The sequence below is a fragment of the Bidens hawaiensis genome, unplaced genomic scaffold, assembly GCF_021521415.1.
Source record: "Bidens hawaiensis isolate Kalapana, Puna unplaced genomic scaffold, B.hawaiensis_p1.1 tig00018312_1, whole genome shotgun sequence".
Classification (NCBI taxonomy): Eukaryota; Viridiplantae; Streptophyta; class Magnoliopsida; order Asterales; family Asteraceae; genus Bidens; species Bidens hawaiensis.
The window spans coordinates 130,038-156,133 of record NW_027492767.1 but is presented as its reverse complement, the minus strand read 5'-3'; the positions used below and the strand labels follow the sequence as shown (position 1 = coordinate 156,133).

Below are 26,096 nucleotides of genomic sequence, written 5' to 3'. Positions count from 1 at the left end.
CCCATCATCCCATGAACCGAAGACACCACGGCATTAAATCTTGCCATCCCATCTCTCCCGAAGAGAATGTCGTATGTGTGGTGTGGCTTCCTCATTACAACGAAGTCCACGTCTTCTGTGCGGGAGTACTTCCCGTCCGTGAGAGTGACGGGGAAGGATAGGATACCCAAGGGGGTGTTTGTGCTGCCATCGAACCCTTCCATCGAGGCGTAAACTGTTTCTAGGCGTTCTTTGTCTTCGTCGTCTAGCTTGTCGAAGAACTGCCTATACATGACCGTTGATGAAGCGCCATTATCAGCAAGAGTGCGGGAGGTGATGTAGTGCCCCAGCTGGCTTTTGATGACTATGGAGCCTTCTTTGTTGGGCCCTCCTGGCACACGCGGGAAGCGCACTTCAGCTTCCTTCCACGCACTTGGCTCTGTTGTTCATCGTTTTCTTCCTCTGACGTTGCCATGAACCATGTGAATGCTGATGTCGACGGGCTTTCGTCCATTGCCCTTGTACCGATTGTCATTCCTTTCTCCGTTCTTGATTGACGCCACGAGGTGTGTGAGTTTCCCATCTTTGACGAATGTTTCGACGATATCCTTCAAAGATGTGCACTCCTCTGTGGTGTGGCCTTTTGTCCCGTGGAAGTCACAGGATTTGCTCTGATCAGCGTTATGACGCTGTCGGATTATTGGAGCCTTTGGCCATGGGAGCTTCTCGGTGGCAAATATCTCGGTGACGCTTTTGGTGAGTGGCGTCCATCTGGGATTCCGGTTCGACGAGTGCATGTTGTCCCTTCCGCCTAAGAGAGGGCGAGAGCTGGATGAGGTGTCAAAGTTTATCCTTGACTGCCAAATACCAAGCTTCCTATTTTTATTTTGTCGAGCGGTACGGACGTTATTTTCTCTTGTTCTCTGCGTGTAGAGGTTTGTGCTCTGGGGAAGATTTCTACCCAGTTGCTTCTCCGTTTCGTCAAAGCGTTTAGCTGCCGTCATGATGGCATCCCACGTGGATGGCATGCCATCTTTACCTGTCAACGTGCGGATAAGCTCTGGGTACTCAGATCCCTGGATGAAAGCGGCGCGAACAAGATCTTCGCTTATAGTGCCCAGACTTAGCTTCTTTGAGTTGAAGCGAGTGATGAAGTCTAGCAAAGATTCGTCTTTCTCTCGGATGCAGTTGAGGATCGTCCATTGCTCTTCAGTATATTTTCTTTGTTGACTGAAGTGCTGGCTGAACTTGTGCTGGAAGTCTGCCCAATCATAGATGTGGTGGACCGGTAGACGATCAAACCACGCTCTGGCTGCCCCCACGAGCGTCATCTGGAACATGTAACACCATGTGGGTTCCGTCCAATTACTGACGGTTGCCCCCGCTATAAATCTGTTCAAGTGATCGTCCGGGTCAGATATGCCATCGTAAGTGCCTATGTTGGACATCTGTTTGGCACTCTTTGGAGCGATTGCTTCCGCAATGTCCCTTGCAAATTTGGACGTTCCCGCATTCGCAACAGTTGGCCGAAAGTTTTGGAGAAGTCACGTGGGTTTCCCCTCGTGTTCTTTGGTTTGAAGGTTCCCTCGAAATTTCTTCTCGAGTGGAAGTCTGCTTCTTTACGCTTCTCTTTCGCCCTATGACGAGGGTTTGCGTCACTGTCAGATTCTTCCCAATCTTCATCATCCAAATACTCGCAATCATTGCTCATGTTGAGCTGTTGTCGAGTGCTTCCGAATTCATCATTGGCCTGTTGGAGTGAACGTAAACGTTCGTCCAACTCGGCTTGGAATTCTTTCTGACGTGCTTCCGCCCAAGCTTTAACTTGATCTAGTGTTTGTCGGGGAAGCCTTGTCTGTTGTTTCTCCACCTGGGTATCAATGAATCCCAGGGGAGGATTGTTTACTGCACTTGCCCCGGCTTGGGTAACCGGGGTAGTGTTCGTAAAAATCGTGTATTCACCGGTGTCCCCCCCGGTAGCTGGGGTTGTGGTTACCGGAGTTTCTTGGTCACTCGGTGGCTTTGGCATCGGAGTAACCTTAACCATCTTTCCAGAAGTTTGAAAAAACTGAGAAAAAAAAAGGAATTAGTTCTAGCTTAATGCACGGATGGCGCCAATGAAGAAACACTAAGTGACCCCGGCAGATTATGGATAATCTTAGGGTTAAGTAGATGTTTCCCACGAGGGTTAGGTCCGGCAAAGATGGTTATTCTTCTCAACCTGCAAAACAGACACCGTGAGCTCGTCACTGAGAAGGGGGGGTTCCTCCTTGTGACCACCCTCCAGCGTGAGAATCAGACTAGATTGCTCTGAATATAAGTGTATATAGAGAGAAATAGCTAGAGAGGTGATAAGATAATATGATGATACCGTTCCAAGGTGTTGGAGTATTTATAGCCGAAGGTAGGTTTCCAAGCAGGTACGGCCAGCTGTATATAATATTCCTTTTCCACCAACTATGGGCTACGTTCGTGCCACGATGGGAGTTGGTGGGTAGGCAGCGGCTGATAGTGACATTTTGTACTGGAGCGTGCTCCTCCTCGTACTATTGTCGGTGAGCTGTCACCCTGTGATTGGTTCATGGGTCGCTTTCGTCAGATCTTGTCTATTTGTCCATACCTTGGTAGGTATAGTACAAAAGATCTTCTAGAAGCGTACGGACTGGCTCTTTTGGGCGGGAATATTCCCGCCCTGCTCATTCCTTCTTCAGGTGACATTACTGAAGTATAAGAGTTAGTGCCTTATGCGTGTAGCCTTACTGTTAGTGCGGGTAGCCTTCCTTCTTGGCTTGTACCCATAGCTGCGGGAACAGGCTGGGTACTGTACCAAGGGAGGCTTTCCTGCGGGAACAGCTGGCTTACTGCGTGTAAGGTCTTCATCTCTCTGAGCATGGTGGGTCCTGCGGATCCAGTTGGTCTTTGCGCAGACGTACCTCTTCAAGGTGAGTCTTGCGGGTCCAACTGGGCTTTGCGGGGACCTACCTCTTCAGTCACCGTCATTAGCTCCACTGCAGCCAGCTCCATAATTATCACCACCTCCATTGTTGCCCCTGCATCACAAGAATCGAAATCGCCAATATGTACATACTTAACAAATATGGTGGGTGAATCATGTTAGCACTCTTTTCTAAAATGGTTATAAAACAACTCTTTTGACCTGTTGATCCGGTTGTTTTACCAGACTAGACATGCCACATTTTAACGTGTTTGGTCCATTTTATTATAATTATGATTATTATTGTTTCTCATTTGATAAATTGTCTAATATGTTAAAATATAAAACACTAACAGTTATTTACAATATGTTTATATGAGGGGGAAGTCTCAAAATAGTCATTCCGATCAAAACTTTTTTCTAAAACTGACTCTGATTTTTATTCTACCAAAACATACTCATGTTTGATTTCAACCAACCAGAAACAACAATATCAACTCTGTAAGCTGAGATGACTATGGTTCAGCCTAAACTTTTGGTGGAGATGGGCGTCGGCTAAGTCTGCATTTTTTGAATGTTGGCTAGGCCTTAGACCACGCTTTTGGGGACAACTAAAAATTAATATATGTTTTTGACACGTTTTGTTGTCTGATTTTTTGTATGGTGGCCTCGCAATAGTTATCATGATTTTCAAAGTTAGAAGGTGGCAACTAAGCCTTAGACGTCTCAGCTCAGCCGACATAGCTTATGTGACCCTTTTGGTTGGTTGAAATTAGAAATGACCAGTATTTGGTAGGCTAACAAGGGTTGACTTACTATTTTGAAAAAAAAATATCAAAATGACTATTTTGGTAATTTTCGGTTATATAATTACCACTTATATTAACCAGCCACTTACATAAATAATAAAGTAAAAATGTACAGTAAGGTTGGTCGAATAATTGGTCAAATCGGTTTGGTTTTAGCGGGGTCGTTTTAATATGGACTCATAGCATTAGATTTTTGAAAGTTCAATAAAATGGTAAAGTCTTTTATGAACATTTTATCTTTTAATTTAAAATTTTAAAGGGTTTACCAACGAAAGTGAAAATAAATTTAAGGGACGAAACCGGTTAAATTAGTGACTATACATGCTATGGTTGTAAGATTCATATATTTGTTTCTTTAGATTAGCATCCGAGTGAACCAAACTCATGGACTGATTAATTTAGTTTGGTTTAGGTAGTTCGGTCATCACTAAGATTTGTGTTGAGTGCAGTTGTTTGTGGTGTTCATGAATTGGTCATACTTAAGAGATATGTGAGAGGTCAAATTATCAACTATTCTAGCACATGACAAGTCTTAATGACATTCTCATTTACCAAGGGTGTGGATGCAGGATAAAAGACTTGGGATGAAGCTTTTGGCAGTACAAAATCATCTCTTTGACTTTCCCCAAAAGCCCTAAATCTCTCCTTAGGGCGGGAGTGTGGTCTCGGTATGGGAATCGAGACAGTTGATGTGACAATGAGAGAGAATTGTGGTGATAAAGAGACATGGTGGTACATTGTGTGAATCATGAGGGTGGGTAAAGAGAAGAGAAGAGAAGATGAAGCATGTAATGTGGCAAAATGGTAAGCGTGTGGCATGAACAAAAACATAAAAAGACGTAACTGCAATGCAATGTGAAAAGTCGATATAAAGGGATGAGAACAAGCAACTTGCAATGGCAATAGAAATGTTGCATAAGCATGTTATAAGAAACTCAGAAAGAAGGAAAAAGGGAAAAATCCTAGTGCCACAATGACGATGAGATCAGTGGCACGCAAGTAAGGGTCACAACAATGATAACTGACTAACTATGTCGTAATAAATAATAAGAAAACTAAACGACATCCCTAAGGCCAAAACAAAATAAGAACAATGACGATACCATGAACAAGAAAAGGTCAGAAACATCAAAAATCAAAAGGCTATAAACATTAACGGTTAGACTAAAATATTACGTAATATAATACCATGTTAAATAACAAAATATTGGTAGGTATTTTATTATTTTAAACTTCTTATTTGTTTGTAAGTTACAACAAGTAATTCATAATGAAAAAAACCGACTAAGTTAATGATATATTAAAAGCTTTTTAATAACCATAAAGCACGATTACACGACATTGCTTTGCGCCTTTGGCCGTTTCCATGCTCCTTAATCCCTTCAGCTGTAAATGTACCATGAATCCGGGGGTAATATTGTAATTAGCAAAAAGTGTGTTGAATGCTTTTCCCCTCAACCAATCAAATAAATCTACAATTTTTTAAAAGTTGATATTTAATCCCTAAAATAATATAAATATTTAATTAATAACTTAATATATATCCATTGCTCTACAATATATTTACAAATGGCCTTTAACTTAGGGCGGATTGTAGAATCAGTCTCTCATGTTTCAATTATATCACTTTACTACACAATCTTATGTAGTGAACATCATTATGTTAAGGAGTAATGACATGTGGTAAACTAGTAATCCTTACTATAGTTTCTTACTTTCATTACAAATTTTGTATTTCATCTTTTAATGTAAAAACTATCAAGAACAACGCAGAATTGTTTAATTACTGAATTTAGAGTTCACTAATATTGTAAATTTGATTATTCAGACACACTTTAGTTATTATTATTATTATTATTATTATTATTATTAGAGGTGAGTAAATTAACCGATATAACCGAACCAGTTTTTACTAATAACTGACAAAACCGGTGGGTTGGTTTAATGTATTTTCGAAAACCGTCAAATGGGGGCCGGTTTTGGTTAAAGATGAATATAAACCCACCATAACCGAACCACCCATTTATTTAACCAACAACAGGTTTGAGATTAACTTCTACCAAACATAATGTCGGATTATACCATTTTGATGTTTTGGTTCAACGTTTGGTATCGAATTAACTTGAATTTCATTATTGCATTATAATGGTGTTTTTTTGAAAAATATTTGTTGTTAATATTATGAATTATATATTTTGTTGGTTTATGTCATGTCTTTTTTTCTTCGTCAATATTTTGTACCAAAGTTTTAGACCCAGTTACATTGTTTTTGTTACAGTTAACTGAGCCATAACCGGACTCGCTATAGCCTTTAAAACCGATTAACCTAAAAAATTATAACATATTAGTTATGAGTATGATTATTCATTAACTAATATATTAATTAATTGGTTAAGAATTTGCCCAAAACCTTCCCAAATAAACCCCTACTATTATATTAAAAGAAAAAAAAATAGGCAATTTCACATCAAATTATGAACACAATATATGCCAATATGCGATAACCTCATTTTATTCATTATTTCTCAATTATTAAAGTTACTTTCTTTCTTTTTAAACATTATGAATCTTGAGAGATATATCTCTATAGCCTCGCAACAAAAGTTAGCAAGTCAAAAATTACAAACAATAAAATAATAGGTGAAGCGGTGTTGATATTGGTGTCAATTTTCCGCATGACACATTTAAAAAACTAGTTTACTTCAATATTTGAGTTGACTTGTTTAACCCGTTTAGCTAAAAATATTGACCCGCCGATTTATTTAATTAAACATATTGAACCACTTACATGTTTACGACTCATTTAACCAACTTTTAAAACACCAACACATTTACAAATTGATTACTATCGATCAACCAGTTTGACACATTCAGATAAATTAAAACATGTTGTATTGATATATTTCGTGCTAGCTTGGCAACCCACAAACCGTCAACCCAGCATGATTTACACCCCTAGCTCACGTTCAAACGTGTGATGCACGTTACGACTTACAACTTAACAAAACCAACCAAACCCGAATAAATAACTTTAGGGGCAAACTCATAAAAACAAAAAAAAAAACAATGGGATAATATCATCAACACACCCATAGTTGACGGTACCGAATTGTAACATTGTTCACAAAATAATATTATTTAATTAATAATATTTCTTTGGGTTCTTCTCCTTCGCTTCTTATGCGGCTTTGGCTGTTTTTACACCAACACCATAATCATAATAATCATAATCCATTCCATATTATTAATATTATTCTCTCTTAAGAAAGAATAAGAATTTGTTCTTAGCATTCAATTCCAACCTCCTTCCTTATCAATTTCAAGATCTCAACCTTATCCTTCATTCATGGTCAGTTTAATATTCAATACGCATTTTATTTTTCCCCAATTTTTCGATCCAGTTTATTAATCAACTGATTAAAGCCTCAATTTTTATTGCATTTTAGTGGTTATAAGATTACTGCTTATTACTTCTGATTTTAGTCTTTATTTTTAATTTAATTTTGTTTTTTTTATTCCAAGATTGTTGGTGAAACTACTGTATTTTAGTATTATATTGTTTAATTATCATGGGTTTTTATAATTGTTTAATTTTATGAATTTTAATTAATTTTATGAATTGGGGATTATTTTGCAGATTTTAATATTTATTAGGTCAATTTTATTTTAAAGTTATTTAATTTTATGAATTGGGTTAATTTTTTATTTATTAGGGTTTTTTTTTATTTTTTTTTTCAGATGTTAACAAATGTATGAAGAAATTGAATTAGGGTTTTGAAGCATGTTGAAGAATTGATGAACTGGAATTAGGGTAAAGAATGGTGAATGTTCGATGAAATCAGTTGGTTGCAGCTTGTAGAGGCTGCATTTAAGCATGTTGATTGCTTTCAAATTGATGCTTAATTGTAGTGAAAAGTTGGGGTTTTGCAACACGTCGCGTAATAAATCACATTCTGTCAGTATTGGTAATCAGCAAGCGAGCGAAGAACACTGTTTCAACAGTGTAGAAGCCTGTTTTTGGACCTTGGAAGTCCATTGACAAATTGTTCAATAACTTGCTAGTGTAACAATAATGGAAAGGTAGTTTACATTAATATTGTTATTATATATTATATAATATGTTTATTTTCTTTTTTATAGCTTCTGATGATGAATTATTATTTACAGATATAAATGTATAGAAGAACTTGGAGATGGAACTTGTGGAACTGTATATAAGGCTATCAATCTCGAGACATCTGAAATTGTTAGTTCTTTTCGCTTAACCAACCGCTAATATTATTCTTGTTTAAAGAACCGTTTTAGAAGTTAATCTTGAACTTCTAAAACGGAATGAGCCGGATACTAAAATGAGTATAATCTATTCAATTTATATTTTCCTTGATAAAGTACATATATTTATCATTCTTATCGCGTGTATCATAGGTTGCGGTTAAGAAAATGAAGAGGAAGTATTATGTTTGGGAAGAATGTGTGAATTTGCGGGAAGTTAAGGTATTTTATGCTACTGTTAGTTACTCTTTCTTACGTGGCGTCAGACTGATGACGCTATATTTTAATTTTTTAAAGTTAAACAATACAAGATATACTGAAATTAAACCTTTTCTTTTTTGGTTTTGATGCAGGCCCTCCGGAAACTGAATCATCCTAACATCGTAAAGCTGAAGGAGATTGTTAGGGAGAATAATGAATTGTTTTTCATATTCGAATACATGGTATTTTAGTATATTATATAAGTGGTTTACTATCTATTTTGGTAGTTTATATAATGCACTTTATTCGTTAGGAACATAATTTGTATCACATAATGAGAGAGAGGCAAAGACCTTTCACAGAGGAAGAGATAAGGGGTCTGATGACTCAGCTTCTTAAAGGGCTTGCACATATGCATAAAAGCGAATATTTTCATCGGGACCTAAAACCTGGTATAAGTTCTATATTTGTATCTTGTTTAGAAAGTTTATATACGTTTGATCGTAATAAATTATTGAACATTTGTTTACAATTTTAGAGAATTTGCTGGTGACCGACAATACTATTAAAATTGCTGATTTTGGGCTGGCTAGAGAAGTGTCATCTGCACCTCCGTTTACTGATTACGTCTCCACTCGCTGGTGAGTACTTTGTTCTTTATTATATTTTTCATTTTTCTTAGAATATACAACTTATTTATACTAGCAAATAGTAATTTGAATGACTGTTATATTGAGTATATATTATTGTCTTCTTTGACAAGGTATCGGGCACCAGAAGTTCTGTTACAATCTCCATCGTACACTCCTGCCATAGGTATGCCATACACGTCTCTTCTTTATCGTTTTCTTTTCTTATTCTCCATTTTGTGGGTCCCATCATTCTCCTCTCATGAGTTGACATAAATGCCCTTGTGATATAATAACAGATATGTGGGCGGTTGGTGCTATACTCGCTGAACTTTTCACTTCGTACCCGATGTTTCCTGGTGAAAGGTGACTTATCTTGATAACTGAATGATCTCAGCCGTTCCAGTCAAACCTTATAGATGATTATAATTATATTTACTTTATGATTATAATTGAACAGTGAAATAGATCAGTTGTACAAGATATGCTGTGTTCTTGGCACGCCAGATTTTACTCTCTTTCCTCATGCAAGGAATGTTGCTCGGTTAATGGATATCCGTTGTTCAGACGTGAGTATTATTTTAAATATTTATGTGATCTCCATAGGTGGCAATTATAACCCATTCACTTTTACTGGGTCAATTTGGGTTGTGTTTAATCTCAAAACGGGTCAAATAAATATTTTTTTAGCTAAAATGGAAATAAGTCGAAAGTAGTCACAAATCACCAAAGTCTATTTTCAATGCATGTTAAACCGTTTTCATTCGTAATTTAAATTGTTACCATGATAATACTGTTTTGTTGTATGCTAATCATGTATTATCCGTAATACCTGTGTAGATTATGCCTGCTAATCTCGCGGACCTGATCCCAAATGCAAGCTTAGAAGCCATTGATTTGATCAAGGTGAGTAACATTTTATAGAATATGTGTTGTGTACACTTCTAATTGGCTTGTTCAGTTAGTAGGCTGCATTTTATGTCCAGCTTATGAGTTTGTTTCTTTGGGATGTAGCAACTGTGTTGGTGGGACCCATTAAGGAGGCCAACCGCAGAGGAGTGCTTACAGCATCCGTTTTTCTATGTAATATGTTTGTTCAAGGCGTTTTTTAATTCTTAATATTTAAGAATATTATTAAACTTTCTCACATGTTGCTATTTATAGGGTAATACGTGGATTTCTCGTCCACTTGGAGATCCACTTCAACTGACAATGAACAGCATCGGTGAGTATGTTTTTTTAAAATAGATTGATTGGTGCAATTTAGAGGCGCCGACTAATGGGTGGGTCCCTCGGTTTTGAAACGGGTCAAAAAGGTAATTTTTTGCACGGGTTGGCCCGAAAATCTTTTTGCCCGACTGTAATATGATCACAAAAATTTCATTATTCCAATAGTATCCCCCGGTTTGAAACGGGTCTGGCCTGAAAATCATTTTGCCTAACTATGTAATATGATCACAAAAACTTCATCATTCCAATAATAATAATTAATTTTCACTGTTGGGTATGCTTCCTTTATAGTTAACGACATGATATGGATAAAACATAAACCGCACTGACCTGATTTTGTAAATGGACTGAGATTCTTACCATCGAATATGCCATTGTTATAGTACGTATGATGATGATAAATTATGATTATTCTGCAGGATCACAACCAAATCTTGAGTTAAATCTCTGGGATTCCAGCCATAAAATGGATGATTGCTTCTTGGGCTTGACCTTAGCAGTGAACACTAGTGTTCCCAATATCGGTAACATTTTGACCCTTTTTATCTAGAGCATGTGAATTACTTGTCTATGTATATGTATACTTACAAGCTTACAACTTCTTGTAAGAAATTAGTTTGATTTTGATCCGTCTTTTTTCTTTTTTTTTTTCAGATTTGGTTCATAAGACTGGAAGCAGAAGACAGGTAAGTAGGGGCATTGTCAAAGAGACCTTGAAGTTTAAAATGTCTTTTTTCTAAGATAAACGGATTGTTAATATAACTGAATTTTATGTTTTCATGCAGGATCTTATGTTTTGCTCAGATTATGAGGATGAAGCACGACACTCAGGTACATTTCTATCCTACAAAACATCCTTCTCCATGGTCATAAATTGAAATCTGACAATGGCTGCTCTCTTTTGCAGTTTTCTGGTCACTCCTCCCCCGTGAACACCGTGGAATTCCGTCACCTGTAGAATCTTCCTTATCATTGGCATTCAGGTTTGAAGTTTAAAATGACAGTAGCTTTACATATTAGATTGTAAATTCTGAATTATATTAGATCAAAAATACATGTAGTATCCATCATTCTTGATATGATTTCGCAGTGGTACAATTCCTCATTCAACAATGGGAGTTCCTCAATCTGGTGGATTCAGAATGCCATCTTTGCAGCCTAATTTCTTGACCATGTCTTCTCACTACCAGCAGCAGCAGGGTCACTGCCGTTGACTGCAACTCCTAACTAATTCAACCGTGGCCCATGAGGCGTCTCTGTAAACATGTTTTTTCTTTTTGTTTATAATGAACATATGAACGAACAACTATTATGGAGTTGTTTTTTTTCAAATTATGTATAAAGATTAAAGACAGAAGTTAAGCGCCAACGTGGTTCATGTAATTTTCATTGGTCCGGGTCTTTTGAGGTTCATGTTTAATTTTGGTTTATACTTTCGTGATTTGTTAACGCATGTTATGCGTTAGATTATAATATCAAGCGATTGAACGTAAAATCTTCATTAATACAGTAGGTTGGTATGAAAATGCTAAAAAAATATGTATTTCAAAGCAACAAATAAAACAAGAAACAAATTTATGGTTACAAAACCTAACATATCGGTTCAAGTTAAGGTACACGATTATGTTGTTTGTTTACATATCATTAAATTACAAGCAACATATGAACACAGATCTAATCTTATGAGAGATGATATATACCCATATCAGCTTTCAATACAGCCTAATGCAGATATGAACATAATTATCTCCATACACTTGCTACAGATTACATGCAGTCAACCCTACTAGATTACTCTTATGTTCGCACGCTAAGCTTTTGCATCGCGGCGTTTACTTTCTCATCCGTTATTGTCTTGTGGTTGTCATAAAAATCCAGTATTTCAGTCGCAACTTTCTCCACCTGTCACCCAAAAAAAAAAGAAAAAAAGAAAGACGACAATGAGCAGATTAACCCTTTTCCATCACAAATTACTAAATAATCGTTGATCCTTAGAAGATTCGAGTTTAAATATGTACCATATTCATGTCAACTCTTAGCTGTTCAAACCAAGCTGTGTTGTCCTTATCCTTGAGCATGCTTGCAACATATATGCAGGCTAACGCAATTGAATGTGGTGGGTATATCAGAATTAAATCCATTTTATAGCTGTCATTAATAAGTCCCCTAAACAATATAATACATAATATCTGTGTTAGTAGCTAGACACGTGCATTATCAAAGAAAATAGCGTAAACAATTTGTTAGCAGAACAAATTGTAATTGGATCCGCTTACCTGCCTCTTTATTGTAATTTGATCCTTTTATTTGAAATGACAATTCAATTCATAAAAAGCAGAACGTTTACTAGTTGAGATCTTACCAGGTCATTTGAGTTGCATCACTCATCCCTGCATCTTGAAGCAACCTGTTCACACAAACAAATATCATAAGAGCAAAATTACAAGTGGCAAAATGGGCGTCAAATTGGATAACGATTAACGGGTCAAGAGAGGTAGTTATAGTGTTTGTTGGGCTAGGTACGGTTGACCCGAAACACTTTTTGTCCCTTGTTAAAAAAAATAATTTTGATGCAAATATTACAAAAACAATAAGAGACTTACTGAGACAAGGCACGATAAGGATGGAATACAACTAAATAATAGTTTAGTGCTTCTAAAATTTTCATTTCCATTTCAAGTATATCTTTGATTTCATATCGGTACTTATCATCTGAATCTGTAAACACAAATACGACGGGTGAGGTGTTATTAAGATGACTTTTTTAAAACCTAATTTAGAAAATAGATTATGCTAGAGTTTAAGAAAAGAGTTTTACGTAGTTTTTTGATGTAAAATACAAGAAGCCTTGCTTGAACAGTGCTTTCTTCTGCTTTTGATGCCAAGTATAAGCATGTTGGTGCCACAAGGCGTGGATCATACTCCGTCATACTTCTCCTAAAATCAAATAGATGCAAACAATTGTTTAATTTTTAATACATAACATTATCATAGCAAGTCACTTTACAAGCAGGGTATTATCAATGTAAAGTTTCAGTTAATTATATTCATTTCAAGAACATATGCCAGACACAAAAATGATTTTGTAAAAACAACAGTTGAAATATGAGAATTTTGATGTATATATATACCTTGTATAAGTACGTCTCATGTATGTTACAGCAGTCGCTACAACCCTGAAATAGTAACTGATGCAATGAGAAAATGATAGCGAAATAAAAGAAAATATTAATTTTGTAACACGGGCGTCGACAGTACCAGGCCTGATCACCCAGATAGGCCCGAAATCATAAAAAAATATATATATTTTATATATACATATATATTTAAAAAACTGTATTTTAAATAAAAGAAACAACAGCAACCCCTTTTTAATAAAAAAATCACAATTACTATTGTATTAGTTACTTTTTTTTATATATAAGTTATCGAATTTATATTTTACTTAAGCCCAAATTTTTACTCGCCTTCGGCCCAAATTTTTTTAACAATTCTCGGGGGCAGCCCTGTTTTGTAACAACTATTGCTGGGCAAAACAGTTATTTAAAGAAAAAAAAATGCATTTACTTTAAGAGATATTGAGTAAAAAATGGTTCAGCTCATTTTGGGATGGAGATGATATATAAATATATGATGTATTCTCCCATTACAAATCATTGGTACTCATGAAAAAGTGAATGTTTTAGATGCATAAAAATCTAATGACTACAAGTCATAAAGATCTTTGACAGGTAAGATAGAAGCTAACCTTTGCCTCACTTTCACATTTTGGGCCAATCTTGCAATATCTGATAGAAAACAAACAAAAATGAGATAAAAAAATTGGATCATATTCAGGATAAGTGAATAACACTTTTTGATATAACCCACAGGTAATGCTAATAAGTTTCATCCAACTAAATATTGTTCATCTACAAATCTTAATTCACAACATAAATACTTGCACAAAAAACACTCATCCATTTCAGAAAAGGTATCAATTTATATTGGATTGATTTTAACATCATAATAGGGTATCTATGCTTCAAATTTTGAAAGGAAACTCTTCGTGTAAAGTATGTTTGACAGTGAAATCATCATTCATCAACATATATGACATGATTTCTGTCATTTCTAATACATTCCGTACAGAAGTAGTGCTACCATAACATGTAAGACAAGACACGATTACATGTGGTTTAGACACGAACACCACAAACTAATCATGTCATCTTTTCCCAACCCAAACCTTGTTTAGAAACATGTTACACGACACAACCATTTTAGGAACACGATAAATATCACATATGTACTGAAACAAAAGTTCATAAAACTCTTAATATATATCTAATCCTTAACATATTTGAAACAAAAAATCCAAGTACGGGGGCGCAAGGTAACCAAGGCAAATTCCCCATATTTTATTTTCTTTTAAGAAAATTAAAAACCATAAACAGGTTTAAACTGGTCATTAACAAGTTAACAAGCGTTTAACCAGCTTTGACACAAATTTAACCACGCCTTAAACATGTCAACCTATTTAAGACATGAAACATGTAAAAGTCAAACCCAAACTTAAGTTAACTCAGTTTGGCGTCAGAAGTTGGGCATGAAAGGCGGTTATAACCTAAGTAAAATCTATAGCTTTTGGCAGACCTACCTACACAATAATACTCAGATGTAAAAGTAATCCTTTCCTAAATGGCAATTGCTAGTGAAGTCAATATCATGCAAGATTGATGATGATGATCCAGCTATGAGTTAAGAGTAAATTAAACAGACAATGATTGATGATCCAGTTATATATACATATATATATATATATTATCTCATCACTATCATAAAAAATTATAAGAGAGAGAAAGAGAGAAGGTAGATAGATAGATACAAACAATTGGTCATATGCAACTTGATGAGTTTGAAGTCTTCAAGAGTTATTCCTCTGTCCTTGTCAAGGCTGAGTACCACGTCTACTTCTTCTTGTTCCACTAATTGCTTGCTTCAATCACAAACATTAATCAATCAATCAGTCAATTTCAAATAGCAAATCAACCAATTTGAAGCTACGAGGAGTATTATTATTATTAATCTCATAAATCACTAATAAAAGTTAATAATCTTAATCTTACTAGTGTGTTGATGTCCAGAAATCGGTGGCCATTGCCGGAGCATGAATTTGTGTGCAGGAGAAGAAGAAGAAGAAGAATCAATCAACGTCAAGTGGGATCTGACTCCATTGTTGGATAATAATAATAATAATAATAATAATATCTTCTTCAAATATGGATCTCGGGTATTCACCCGGTTACTATTTTCGGATAGCTATTTATAACTCCACCACCAGGTATAACACCTAAAAAATGAAAAGCAAAAAGATAAAGTCGTAATATGCTTAAAAGGGTTTACATCGATCGGAAAAAAATAAAAGTAAATATCATTAAACGATTTGATAAGAGTATCAATACCAGTGTTTATATATTGTCAACTCACTTTAACGCCCAGGATGTTAAGGTACATCCTCGGGCCTAATATGCATGGGTCGATTTATAAGATTATGTATTCATTGATAAGCCAATTAAGCATACCATTTAATATCTTTAGTTTGTATTCAAAAACAGAAAGTAACTAAACAAAGTGGTTGCACATAGGGATATTACTTTTTTTTTTCAAATACATGTACCCGTATTTGTACCCCTACATGTCTATTGGGTACAGGTATGTGTACCCAAATTTACTGGTTTTAGGTACGGGTACAAATACGGGTATTACGAGTACTGGTACATGTTTAGATATGTAGGTGCTTTTATTACGTTTCCAACACTCATGACTTTTATTTCAAACCGAATTTTCAAAACCTAATATATATCAATTGAACAAACCGTGTGACCCCTTATTAGTGGGCCGTTGAGTCACTCGGCTCGTTTATCTTTATGATTATTAGTTTATGTTTAGGTCTAGTAGTCTAGTACTATTAAAACTTATTATGATTGGGCTTGTGTTAGTTTAGTTTTGTTGGGCTAGTTAGGGTTGCCTACAAACGATTTGTTTGTTTTGATGAGTTTAAACTCCACAAATTAGTAAGTTACAACAAAATAGAATGAAAAAAAAATGCTAAAAAGACTATCACAACTTCTAATTCCTGAATATGCATTGAAGATTACTACTTGTAGATATTCATAACTCAGTGATAAGCAAGCTTTCTAACAAAGATTACTGCTTGCTTGTCTTTAGAACTTAAATCATTTACAAAGATAGATAGTTAAAATTGGATTTCATAAATAGTCGTTTATGGAAATTAATTTAGAGGTGAACAAACCGGTTTCAAACCCAAACCGAAACGGTTTGGAAACCAGATTGGTCCAGTCAAAGCTAAAAAATTGTGTTTAGAAAACGGATTTACTGAAACCCATTTCCGGTTTCAACAAATCCAGTTTCCAAGCTATAACACTCAATGCGGTTCCAAAACCACCGCCAAAACTGGATCAGTCCCAAACCAGTTTCCATTTCAGTCATGTTGTATTTTTCAAATTTTCATATCACCACCACTAACAATAACAACATACATTGAACATGCTAGAAATTGACATTAACTTCATTCATAACTAGTGTTTGTTATCACAGCATCTTTTGCACCAAAAAGCACTAATCTCTTTACAAACTTGACCCTCATGCCAACTTTCTAACAAATCGTCTAAGACTATAGCCGATAAACCCTTCAAAACACTTTCAGTTAGATCCCGACTGACCACCATCATCATCCTTCCTCTTTTTCCAAAGCCGCTGCGCATCAAACTCCTCACAACTTCTAGCCTTCGATGCACCAGACAGGTTCACAGCATTATGCACCTCTGGTCCCGAGCCCCCATTAGTTTTAGGCATGTTGACCGGTTTAGCAGTCTCAACCGCACAAAACGTCTTGTGGCAGCTTCGACACATAAGTGTTTCGTTCAAATACACCTTATAATATTCATAACGCATATTGCACCCATGACAAACAGTCCAAAATGTACTTGGCACACGCGCCGCCACCGGAGCCGGAGCTGGAGTCGGGGGCCGAGGTGGAACCAGTGCTTTAGCTTTAGCTTTAGGTTTCGGTTTCGGTTTTTGTTGGGTTGGAGGCTTCGGGTTCTTAGGCTTTGAAGTGGGTTTAGGAACTACTTTAACAAACTGCGGTGGCATCAATGAATAGGCGCTCTGAAATGAAACTTTCTGTTGGATTCTGGTTCTCTGGTTATACGCCGAGCGTTTGGACTTATCCGACAACAAATTCCGCGCGTCCGAAAGTATTTTAAAGGCTCCATCCGCACCAACGGACTTGTTTTTATCCGGATGAAGCATCAACACCATCTTCCTATACTGTTTCCTTATCGTCTCATCATCATCAGAGGGTTTTGCATCAAGAACCGCGTACCAATCCGACTCACCGTTTATCTTCTTTTCATGAGCAATGTATACATTAACGGTGGTTAACATTTGAGATATACCATCGAGCCCGGGGTACAAAGTTTGCGATTTCAAAGTGAACTTTTTCGCACCCGGAAAATCTTTATCTTCCAACTTCTTTTCGGCAATTGTTTTCGCTCTGATCGCCTCCTCCTTATTGCACTCCATTAGCTTTAATACTGTAGAATTAATCAATTACACATATGCCATTGGGTTCAACTTAATAATAATAATCACAAATTTATTTGAAAAATCATGAATCTCGCATAATAATATTATCAACAGAGGTTACAAAAAGACACCGAATCGATAATTAACGATGAAATGAAACTGGAAATGAGTGAAACCTAATTATGATAACATACGATTGAATCAGAAATCAGTAAATACCGGGGAGTGACGGATGAACAACTTGCAACCAATTTTTATAATTATGCCATCAAATGCAAAGAAACCCTAATTTTGTTCAAAACCCCTAAATTTTGAGCAAAATGGTGAAGGGGTTGATGTTGGATTAATGTGAAAATCAAGAAAAGAAACTTCTAGAGTGGGGGTGTGAGTTATCGCTAATTGCATGGTTGGTCCTTGCGTTTTGTCCGTGTTACAGTTTTGTAAACATTTATTCGAATTTGTTATTATAATGTTTGGTTTAGGGTTTTCAAAGTAGGTAACGTGTTTGGTTTTTGCCTGTTGTCGCCGTATGTGTTTTCTCGTTTACTCACCCATCTGTCGTTTCATATCTAATTTTATTAATGTACGGATCTATGTCACTTATTATCTTTTTTTTTCTTAGGGTAAAAAATGATTCCGACTAAAATAAAGTCAGGTTTTAATGAGACGTTTAAAAAAATACCAAATTAGATTCACCAACTATATATTCTTAGCTTCAGATTGTTGTGCCATTGGCTACGGTGGTTGTACGTCTTCAATTGAGTTTATTGTCTTACACGTGTTGTCGGTTGTCTTCTTGTGGATTTAAGTAATAGAAGTATTCCAGTGAGCCCGTCAAGTTGTAACATGTGTGGAGAATTTGAGGAAGCAAGCAGTCATTTTCTTACCGTTTGCCATTTTGCCATTGCGATTCAACATATCATTAGCACTTGGTGTTGGATTCCTCTCATCTATCTCATTTGAGGCTATTAAATCTTTGGGTTATATTTGGATAAAAAATCGATCTGCGTTTCAAAGTTTGTTATGGAAAAATCGGTGTAACTTTATGTTATAAGCTTGTTGTTTGTGTTGATTCCTAGCGCTTGCTAGCCGTTTTTAATAAAATTAACCGTGTCAAAATGAATTAATAATAATAATAATCCATAACTAGTTGCGTGAGATGAATGGGTATGTCGAAGAAAGGGATGGGATGCTAGGTTTGGGAGTGGCTAGGGGACAAATAGCTAGGAAGGAGATGAGTAATGAGTATTTTTTAAATTTTTATTTAATGGAAAAATTGATAATTTTCTATTATAACAATAATATTAATTAGTTGACCAGCCGTGATGCGGCGGGGTTTAGATGGCGACTAAGAAAAGTAGTTACACGTGTATGGCTTACATAATTTATGTTTTACATAATACCGGCTTGCATTATTTATGTTTTACATAATACCGAACGCCAACTTTTGACGTACTCTTTTCGTCTTAAACCTGTTGAGTTTCATTACATGAACGTCACACTTATCTACAACACTTGGTGAACAAAGCATGGAAAAAGACTATATATCCCATCCGACTCCTTTTACAATTCTTGATTTGCTCATAAGATCACTGTAGCAGTACCTCTATTTCCAGCACACTGCAAGAGGTCATATCAAAGATGAATTGTTTCACAAACTTAGGCCATCAGATAAAAAAAAAACTATTAATTTTATAATCTACAGTGCTTCATTACTTACAAAAGTATTGAAATCTCTTATAGGGATACATAACATATCTACTTCCAAAAGCATGGGACACATGATACCTACTTCCAATATCCTAAAAAATCTGTTTGATCAACCATAGGGCTGCAATGTTCTTTGCACGTTCACTTGATCAAGCTTTGATATAACTACATTTGGTATCTCCTCAGCTTGGTAGTAAGCACCATTGAGCAAAAACTGTCCTACATGACCAAAACATTAGTTTAAACTTCATGAACAAATATAAATTGTCATACTACTATTTTAGTTTCTTTGGTGTCTAATCACTTTGTGGTTTTGGCCTAACAAAGTCAAACCTAGGCAATGTAAATCCTATATTATTTTAACTGAAAAACTACCAGACTTTCATAAATTTTTTTTCCAGATATGGAGCAATAAAACTATATGAAAATATGTTGGTTCAATTCAATCATTAATAGCATACCCTTTGCATGACTCACTAAAGAGTAAAGATGGCCACATACATGTAGATAGACTGGCTGAAGTTAAGCCTGGCTGGAACGGCATTGCAACTAACCATACCCGCGGTCACAACCTGCCATGGTCGTTAGTCGCTGACGGCGTTTTCGGTAGATCCCTAACATTGGCTGTTAAATAAAACACATAAACAAACTAATTGTGTACATATAATAAAACGATTAAGTCTTGAGATACAAAACTGATGCATATAAACAAAAAAAAAATGAGATCGAGATTAATGAAAATCTTTATCCTCAATAGAACCATAACAGCAGTGCCCCACCTTCCCACCATCTTTGCAATTCCATCCTATTCACATTTGTTGTAGGCCCTACCTAGTAGCATAAGTGGTAAGTTGCAACATAGCAAGGTAGGATATAAGAAACCTATAGTGCTTCCTTCGTAGAATATGAGATCAACAATGATATTAGAATATATTTAGAGAAACACAAATTCCTTTAAAAGAACCTTAATAGCATACGTACTACATCCGTTTAAAAGTAAAAAAACAGAACCAATATTTTCATTAATGAAAAATAAAGATAAACCAATATTTTCATTAATGGGAAAGATTTTATTAGAGATGAATGATGATGAAACTAAAAGAAAATTACATAGAAGGTTTCAGGGACATGCCCTTTCTCACTACACATACAGGAGCCTAACAAACTAACAACTCAATTCCTAACCTCTATTACGTTTCATTCCTATTTATATGAATACTCCTAACCTTTTGTAGACGTTGCCCTTTTTACCCCTATAGAATTAACATATAACTATTGAAGTAAACAAATTACCCACCAACAACAGAGAAGCACAAAATTAATTACCGAAAGAGAAACAAACGACAGGCAACAATCGATCAATCCATATGCGCACTGACAATCTGTGAGAAGACAAACAGCAGTCTTAATTTAAGGAAAACATACATCAAATTTATTGAATAGAAAAACCATCCATCACCTACGTTCGTAACCTGTAACACCTCTGGTAGCAAACAGCAAAGGACAATAAGGTTGTGCAACTGATAAACCATCCACACACGTGGAAAGTTAGATGACACGCGTATGCTATAAATACCTAAAAGCATCCACAAAGTTAACAAAGCAGGTACAGTTCTTGATGTGTAATGTACAAGACCATATGCGAATAGTCTCCCGAAATTGTAATTATATAAATTAACATATAATAATAATAATGTTAAATAGTTATTTTCTTAAAAACTTTTTTTAATGGAAAGTGATGATAAAAATACTAAATCTTTAAACCATATGATCTAGAGATCAACCCTATAATTTGTCCCAACCCATAAAAACCAATAAATGAAGAGACAGTATAATTTACGCTCAACAATGTGTTCCCAGGTAAATTCAGATATGTTTAGAGCGATTAGCTTTCAACACATACAGATAATGCTAGGCATGATATGCATTGTTCGTTAACAACCTTTTCACTAGCTGTGATATATTTTTATATACTGATAATAAATAAGATAAGTAGGTTGATACATCAGGCTTAAGTTATTATATATAGTCATTTTAAATCTGAAAAGGGTATAACGATATAATGGACCACAAAAATCGATACAGTGTCAAACAAAAATAACACATTATCAAATAAAATATAACACAATCCTAAATGATATAACACCTGTTAAGGAAAAAAAAGACAATCATCTAAATAAAAATTCGAAAATCTACAAGGTAGAAATCGAAAAGTGAAAACCACCGTGCCCCGACCACCGCCGTAACTCGTAAGCCACCACGAACTTTGTGCCATTTTTTTGAGAAATTATTTACAAAAATCATGTTTATAAAAAATAAATTGGGGTTTTGAAAGAGATTTTGAGTTACAATGCCGGAACCCTAGACCCCGAAACAGATCTTCTCCCACATAAATCAGGTACACGAATCTACATCTTGATGGGTTAAAAAATCACGGACTTTTACAAAACCCGAGAATAAAAAAAGTGGCTAGAGTTGTCGGATGGGGTGGTCGGAGTTGTCGGAAGGGGTGGCCGGAGTTGGTGAAGAAGATGACCGGACTAAAGACCCGTGAAACAAAATATAATTTTTATTATTTTAATTATAAAATCCTAATGATTTTTATACATAAGCATTTAACATAAAAGTAAATGGAAAACAAAAATGACATGTAAGCAGTTTACCTATTAAACAGGTAAATTATTTAAGATTAGAACATTATTTATAAGTTAATGACCTGATTAGAACAAATAAAAGAATGAGTGACCTAATTGAAACAAAGTTGAAACTTTGTTACTATTCTATAGAATTGTCTCCAAACATTTATAGTCAATGAAATGTTGGATGTTTATGTTTTAGTCAAGTTAAAGGTCATTGATACTAAAGTTATATCATACTTTCTATGCTAACATATTCGTAAGTCTTGATGAATCGAAAATCGTTGCCTCACATCATTACTTATATTGTGTTACGTATTTAAAGCGTTTGGAAACTCGTATAACCTAACTTGATATTTGGTGTCCCTAATAAGTTATATATGTGTATTTTTCCTATACATAATAAGTTATAACTCATTAGTGTGTTTCTTTCATTTTATAACATAATAAATTGTTACATGGACCTTTATACATGTAACTAGCCTAAGTAATATATCTAACTAATTATTATAGCAAATGTTTCATCCCATATCTTAATCTTAAACATACAATATAATACAACCCAAACCCCCCCCCCCCAAAACCGTTCACCCCGCCCCCCTTTCCCCTTCTCCAAGTTTTACAACTTTTTTACAAAAACAAACTTTCCTAAGTTAGCCTCATCCAAATTTTGTTATTTATATGAGACTATCATCCCCTCCTTTTTATTTTTTACCATTATTATTCTTCTTTGAAATTCAAATAAGAATTTATCTTCTCCTCTCTCCCTCTCTCATCTTCATCTTCTTCATTTTACTTATTGCTACTATTTTGTTAAAAATTAAGGTAATCAAGTTTAAATGTAACACTAGTTGTACTATCTGATGTGCTAGAAACAGTCAATTAAATATTAACTAAACTAAACAAGTAATAAAAACTAGACTTATGACTCAACTACACAAAACACCGGCAAGTGAACCGGTCAATTGTACTAAAGCTAAGTAAGTCCTGAATATTGAACCCACAGGACTCTTTAAATTACGTTAATTAATTAATTAGACTCGACTTACGACACGACTATTTATTATTAATGATTAAAGGGGGTTTTTAAACTAAGATTAAACTAAGAAAGCAAATAAAAAAGCAAACGAAAAACAAGCAATTAAACACAAGATCGAAAGCAATCAGAGAAGGAATCTACCTGGGTAAGAATCCCACGTATTAACAATCATCAAGCAATGGACAAATAACATGATTATGGAAACTGATTTCTAAACGTATTCATCTAACAAACCCTAAAGGACCCTTGACTGAATCAAACGACATCCCAAAGAATGATTATTAGATTATTAAGCAATCAGTTATATTGACTCCCTCACAGTTATCAAATAGTGTTAATTAATAGTATCTAAAGCAGGCAATCTTACGAAACACTAAACCCTAGATAACTTGATAAGCTAAACACGACATCATGAACAAGGATCAACACACTAAGCAAGAATATTGTCACTATCTATCCTAGCATGTAATTGACCAAGACACGCGAACAACTCCTTACCTTACAGCTATTGGAATTTAGCAGAACATTCAAAACCCTAACCAACTATCAACAAGCTTCTATGATCTAATGGGCCCATTTAATCACAATAATCAAAACACCAAGTAATGATTAAACATAAACCCTAAATCTAAAGAACACAATCAAGAGATATAAGATCTATGTGAAGCTATAATTAACAATAATCAAGATAATAAACATTCATGTGCATCATGAAAGCAAAATCAAGTCTTTACTATTAATATAACGAAACCATAATCAAATAATTGTCCAAAGCAAGAATCATGCATCAAACATGTTCATCAAATCTAGGTAGACATGAAGTCTAGTCTAGCATAGTCTTAATCAAAGATAAATAACTAAAACCAAGAACAAAGAAAAACATCATGAAATATAATGAACAAGAACAAAGATAAAGAACGAGAGAACCCGTCTTAATCGACCCTTGAACACTTGGATGAAAGCTTGATGATGCTCCTTGATTCTTAGCTTCAAAACCTTCACGAACCCTTGGAAAATCGGCTCCAATAGTGTCTAGGATCGGCTGAGAATGCAAGAGATGTTTATATAAGCGATAACCGGGCTTGGGCTTGCAAAATCGGCTGACTAGAAGGCCTAGGCGCCGCACGACCGGGTTTGGCCTTCCCCCTTCGCGCGACTCGGCGTGCTTTTCCATGGGGGCCGGTCAGACCGGTCCGGTCTGACCGGTTCTCTGTCCTGACCCTTCCTGACGCGTTCCGGATCTCCGTTTTGGCTCGTTTCACCTCGTTTTTCGCCCTTTTTAATCACGATCAAATCCCGGAACCTACGACACACAAAAATGTTAGTAGTATACAAATATTGACTAAAAACGAACAAAAACAATTAAATATTAAATAAAATAAACAAGGGAAGCATATATATTTAGCATTATAGCACTATCTTTAATGTTTCTTTTATTCTTGTCATCTTCTTCATTTACATGTTTGCAAATTAGCCATCATATTCATGTCAAAGATCCCACATAATCTATACACCATGGTGTTATTGGTGTGCGTTATGGGGGAGACAAAGAACTGAAGGTTGGAAGATGATCTTCAATGGTCACACCTTAACAAAGTTCTTACATTCCTTGTAACTTTATGTTTTATTTAGATTTTATTTTATACAATAACCATAAGGGTTTTATGATACATAGTCTTTATATGATGTATTCATCACCCCATCAATGGCTTATAATTTATTTCTATCAAAAACCATTTCAAAATGTAAAGGACATTAATAATTATAATGATTCACAATTGACATAATTCTTGGCCAAAAAAGGTTGAGCCACAACTTTATCATAACAAAATGAAATGGTGCAAGACCAAAGCCTATGATTAAACTCATTGAGTTTTTGTTCTAATAATGTTTTATTTGCATTTTAATTCATTTTTATGACTCCATAGTGGTCAATTTAAAATTAGTGCGCATATATGTACCTTTTTAGAAAAAAATGACTGTTTTAGCCAATCTCGGGTCCGAATATGACCAAATGTTCTAAATGAAAGTTGTTACTAACATATTTATTTAGTTGAATGAAGTTTTTTATAATTTTTGGGAATTTTTTCATACTTTTAATAATTTATCTATACTGTTACAGCAAGCTGCCTAAATTATGTTTTCATTCTTTTTTTTCCTTTTTCAAGTACAGGTTATCATATCATCTTACCATTATAATCCTTAGTTAATTGTTCGTCAAACAAAAACTAAAACTAGCTTTATTACTTTTATTTAGGGCTTACACGTTATGACATTCACAAGCTTAACCAAGATCTTAATCTTTCAACCCACCAAATTTAGTGTGAGTTTACATACCCCCTTTTATCTTTTACACATTTTGAGGGTAGCATGTATATCGTATTTACATTACTTATGTTTTTTAAACACATCTATTCAAACACAATTCGTTATATTTTTATGTGTGATGATTGCATAATATATGATGCTCTATGTGCTTAAGTGTTTATTTTATGCTTGGTGATTGGCATCTCATCCTAATCTAGTATGATCATACATTTACTCAAGTACATTGATTTTATATCAATAGGAACGTGTCCCCATCTATTTAGTTGTTTACATTTTCATAGGAATTGGAATGCTCAACATTAACATATGAATTTTGGTTTTTGTCTATATATATCTCAACTAAAACTTATGTATTCTCACCAACATTCGTGTTGACAAACTCTACTTTTATACATACTACAGGTAGAAGTAATTTACATTGTTCAAGATCGAAGAAATTAGTTTTACCTTATGATATTATTCAAAATACAAAAGCATTATGTAATTGTTTCTTATTATTGAATTTGTGTACTTGTTTAATTTTAATGAAATTAAATAATTATTTTCGTTTTAATTAGTGTCTTTTAAGTTACTGTCCAATCAATACGTTACGCCCCGGTATGTTCCGCCGTATTGGATCAGGGTGTGACAACTATTCTATAAAATATATAAAAAAAACACTCATATATTTCATAACTATTCACAACTATTCTATATCTATATACTATATAATAAATAAAGGTTCTTAACGCCACA

The 26,096-nt window shown here is 35.0% G+C and overlaps 2 protein-coding genes across 2 annotated transcripts; one reads left to right on the top strand and one right to left on the bottom strand.

The window, feature by feature from the left end:
* Positions 1-6,913: 6,913 nt before the first annotated feature.
* On the top strand, positions 6,914-11,349 carry LOC143555764 (serine/threonine-protein kinase MHK-like). Its single transcript, XM_077045267.1, has 18 exons — positions 6,914-7,072; positions 7,462-7,803; positions 7,891-7,969; positions 8,149-8,217; positions 8,349-8,438; positions 8,510-8,648; positions 8,735-8,837; positions 8,960-9,012; positions 9,125-9,191; positions 9,286-9,394; positions 9,666-9,731; positions 9,840-9,908; positions 9,990-10,050; positions 10,475-10,579; positions 10,710-10,741; positions 10,841-10,886; positions 10,963-11,038; positions 11,146-11,349. The coding sequence occupies exons 2-18, from the start codon at positions 7,796-7,798 to the stop codon at positions 11,267-11,269; spliced, it is 1,296 nt and encodes a 431-aa protein (XP_076901382.1). The 5' UTR covers positions 6,914-7,072; positions 7,462-7,795; the 3' UTR covers positions 11,270-11,349.
* A 459-nt stretch (positions 11,350-11,808) lies between these two features.
* Positions 11,809-15,225, bottom strand: LOC143555757 (cyclin-C1-2-like). Its single transcript, XM_077045260.1, has 9 exons — positions 15,164-15,225; positions 14,927-15,033; positions 13,804-13,843; positions 13,187-13,231; positions 12,874-12,992; positions 12,659-12,773; positions 12,418-12,462; positions 12,074-12,221; positions 11,809-11,957 (listed from the first exon to the last, which is right to left on the bottom strand). The coding sequence occupies exons 1-9, from the start codon at positions 15,193-15,195 to the stop codon at positions 11,853-11,855; spliced, it is 756 nt and encodes a 251-aa protein (XP_076901375.1). The 5' UTR covers positions 15,196-15,225; the 3' UTR covers positions 11,809-11,852.
* Positions 15,226-26,096: the final 10,871 nt, after the last annotated feature.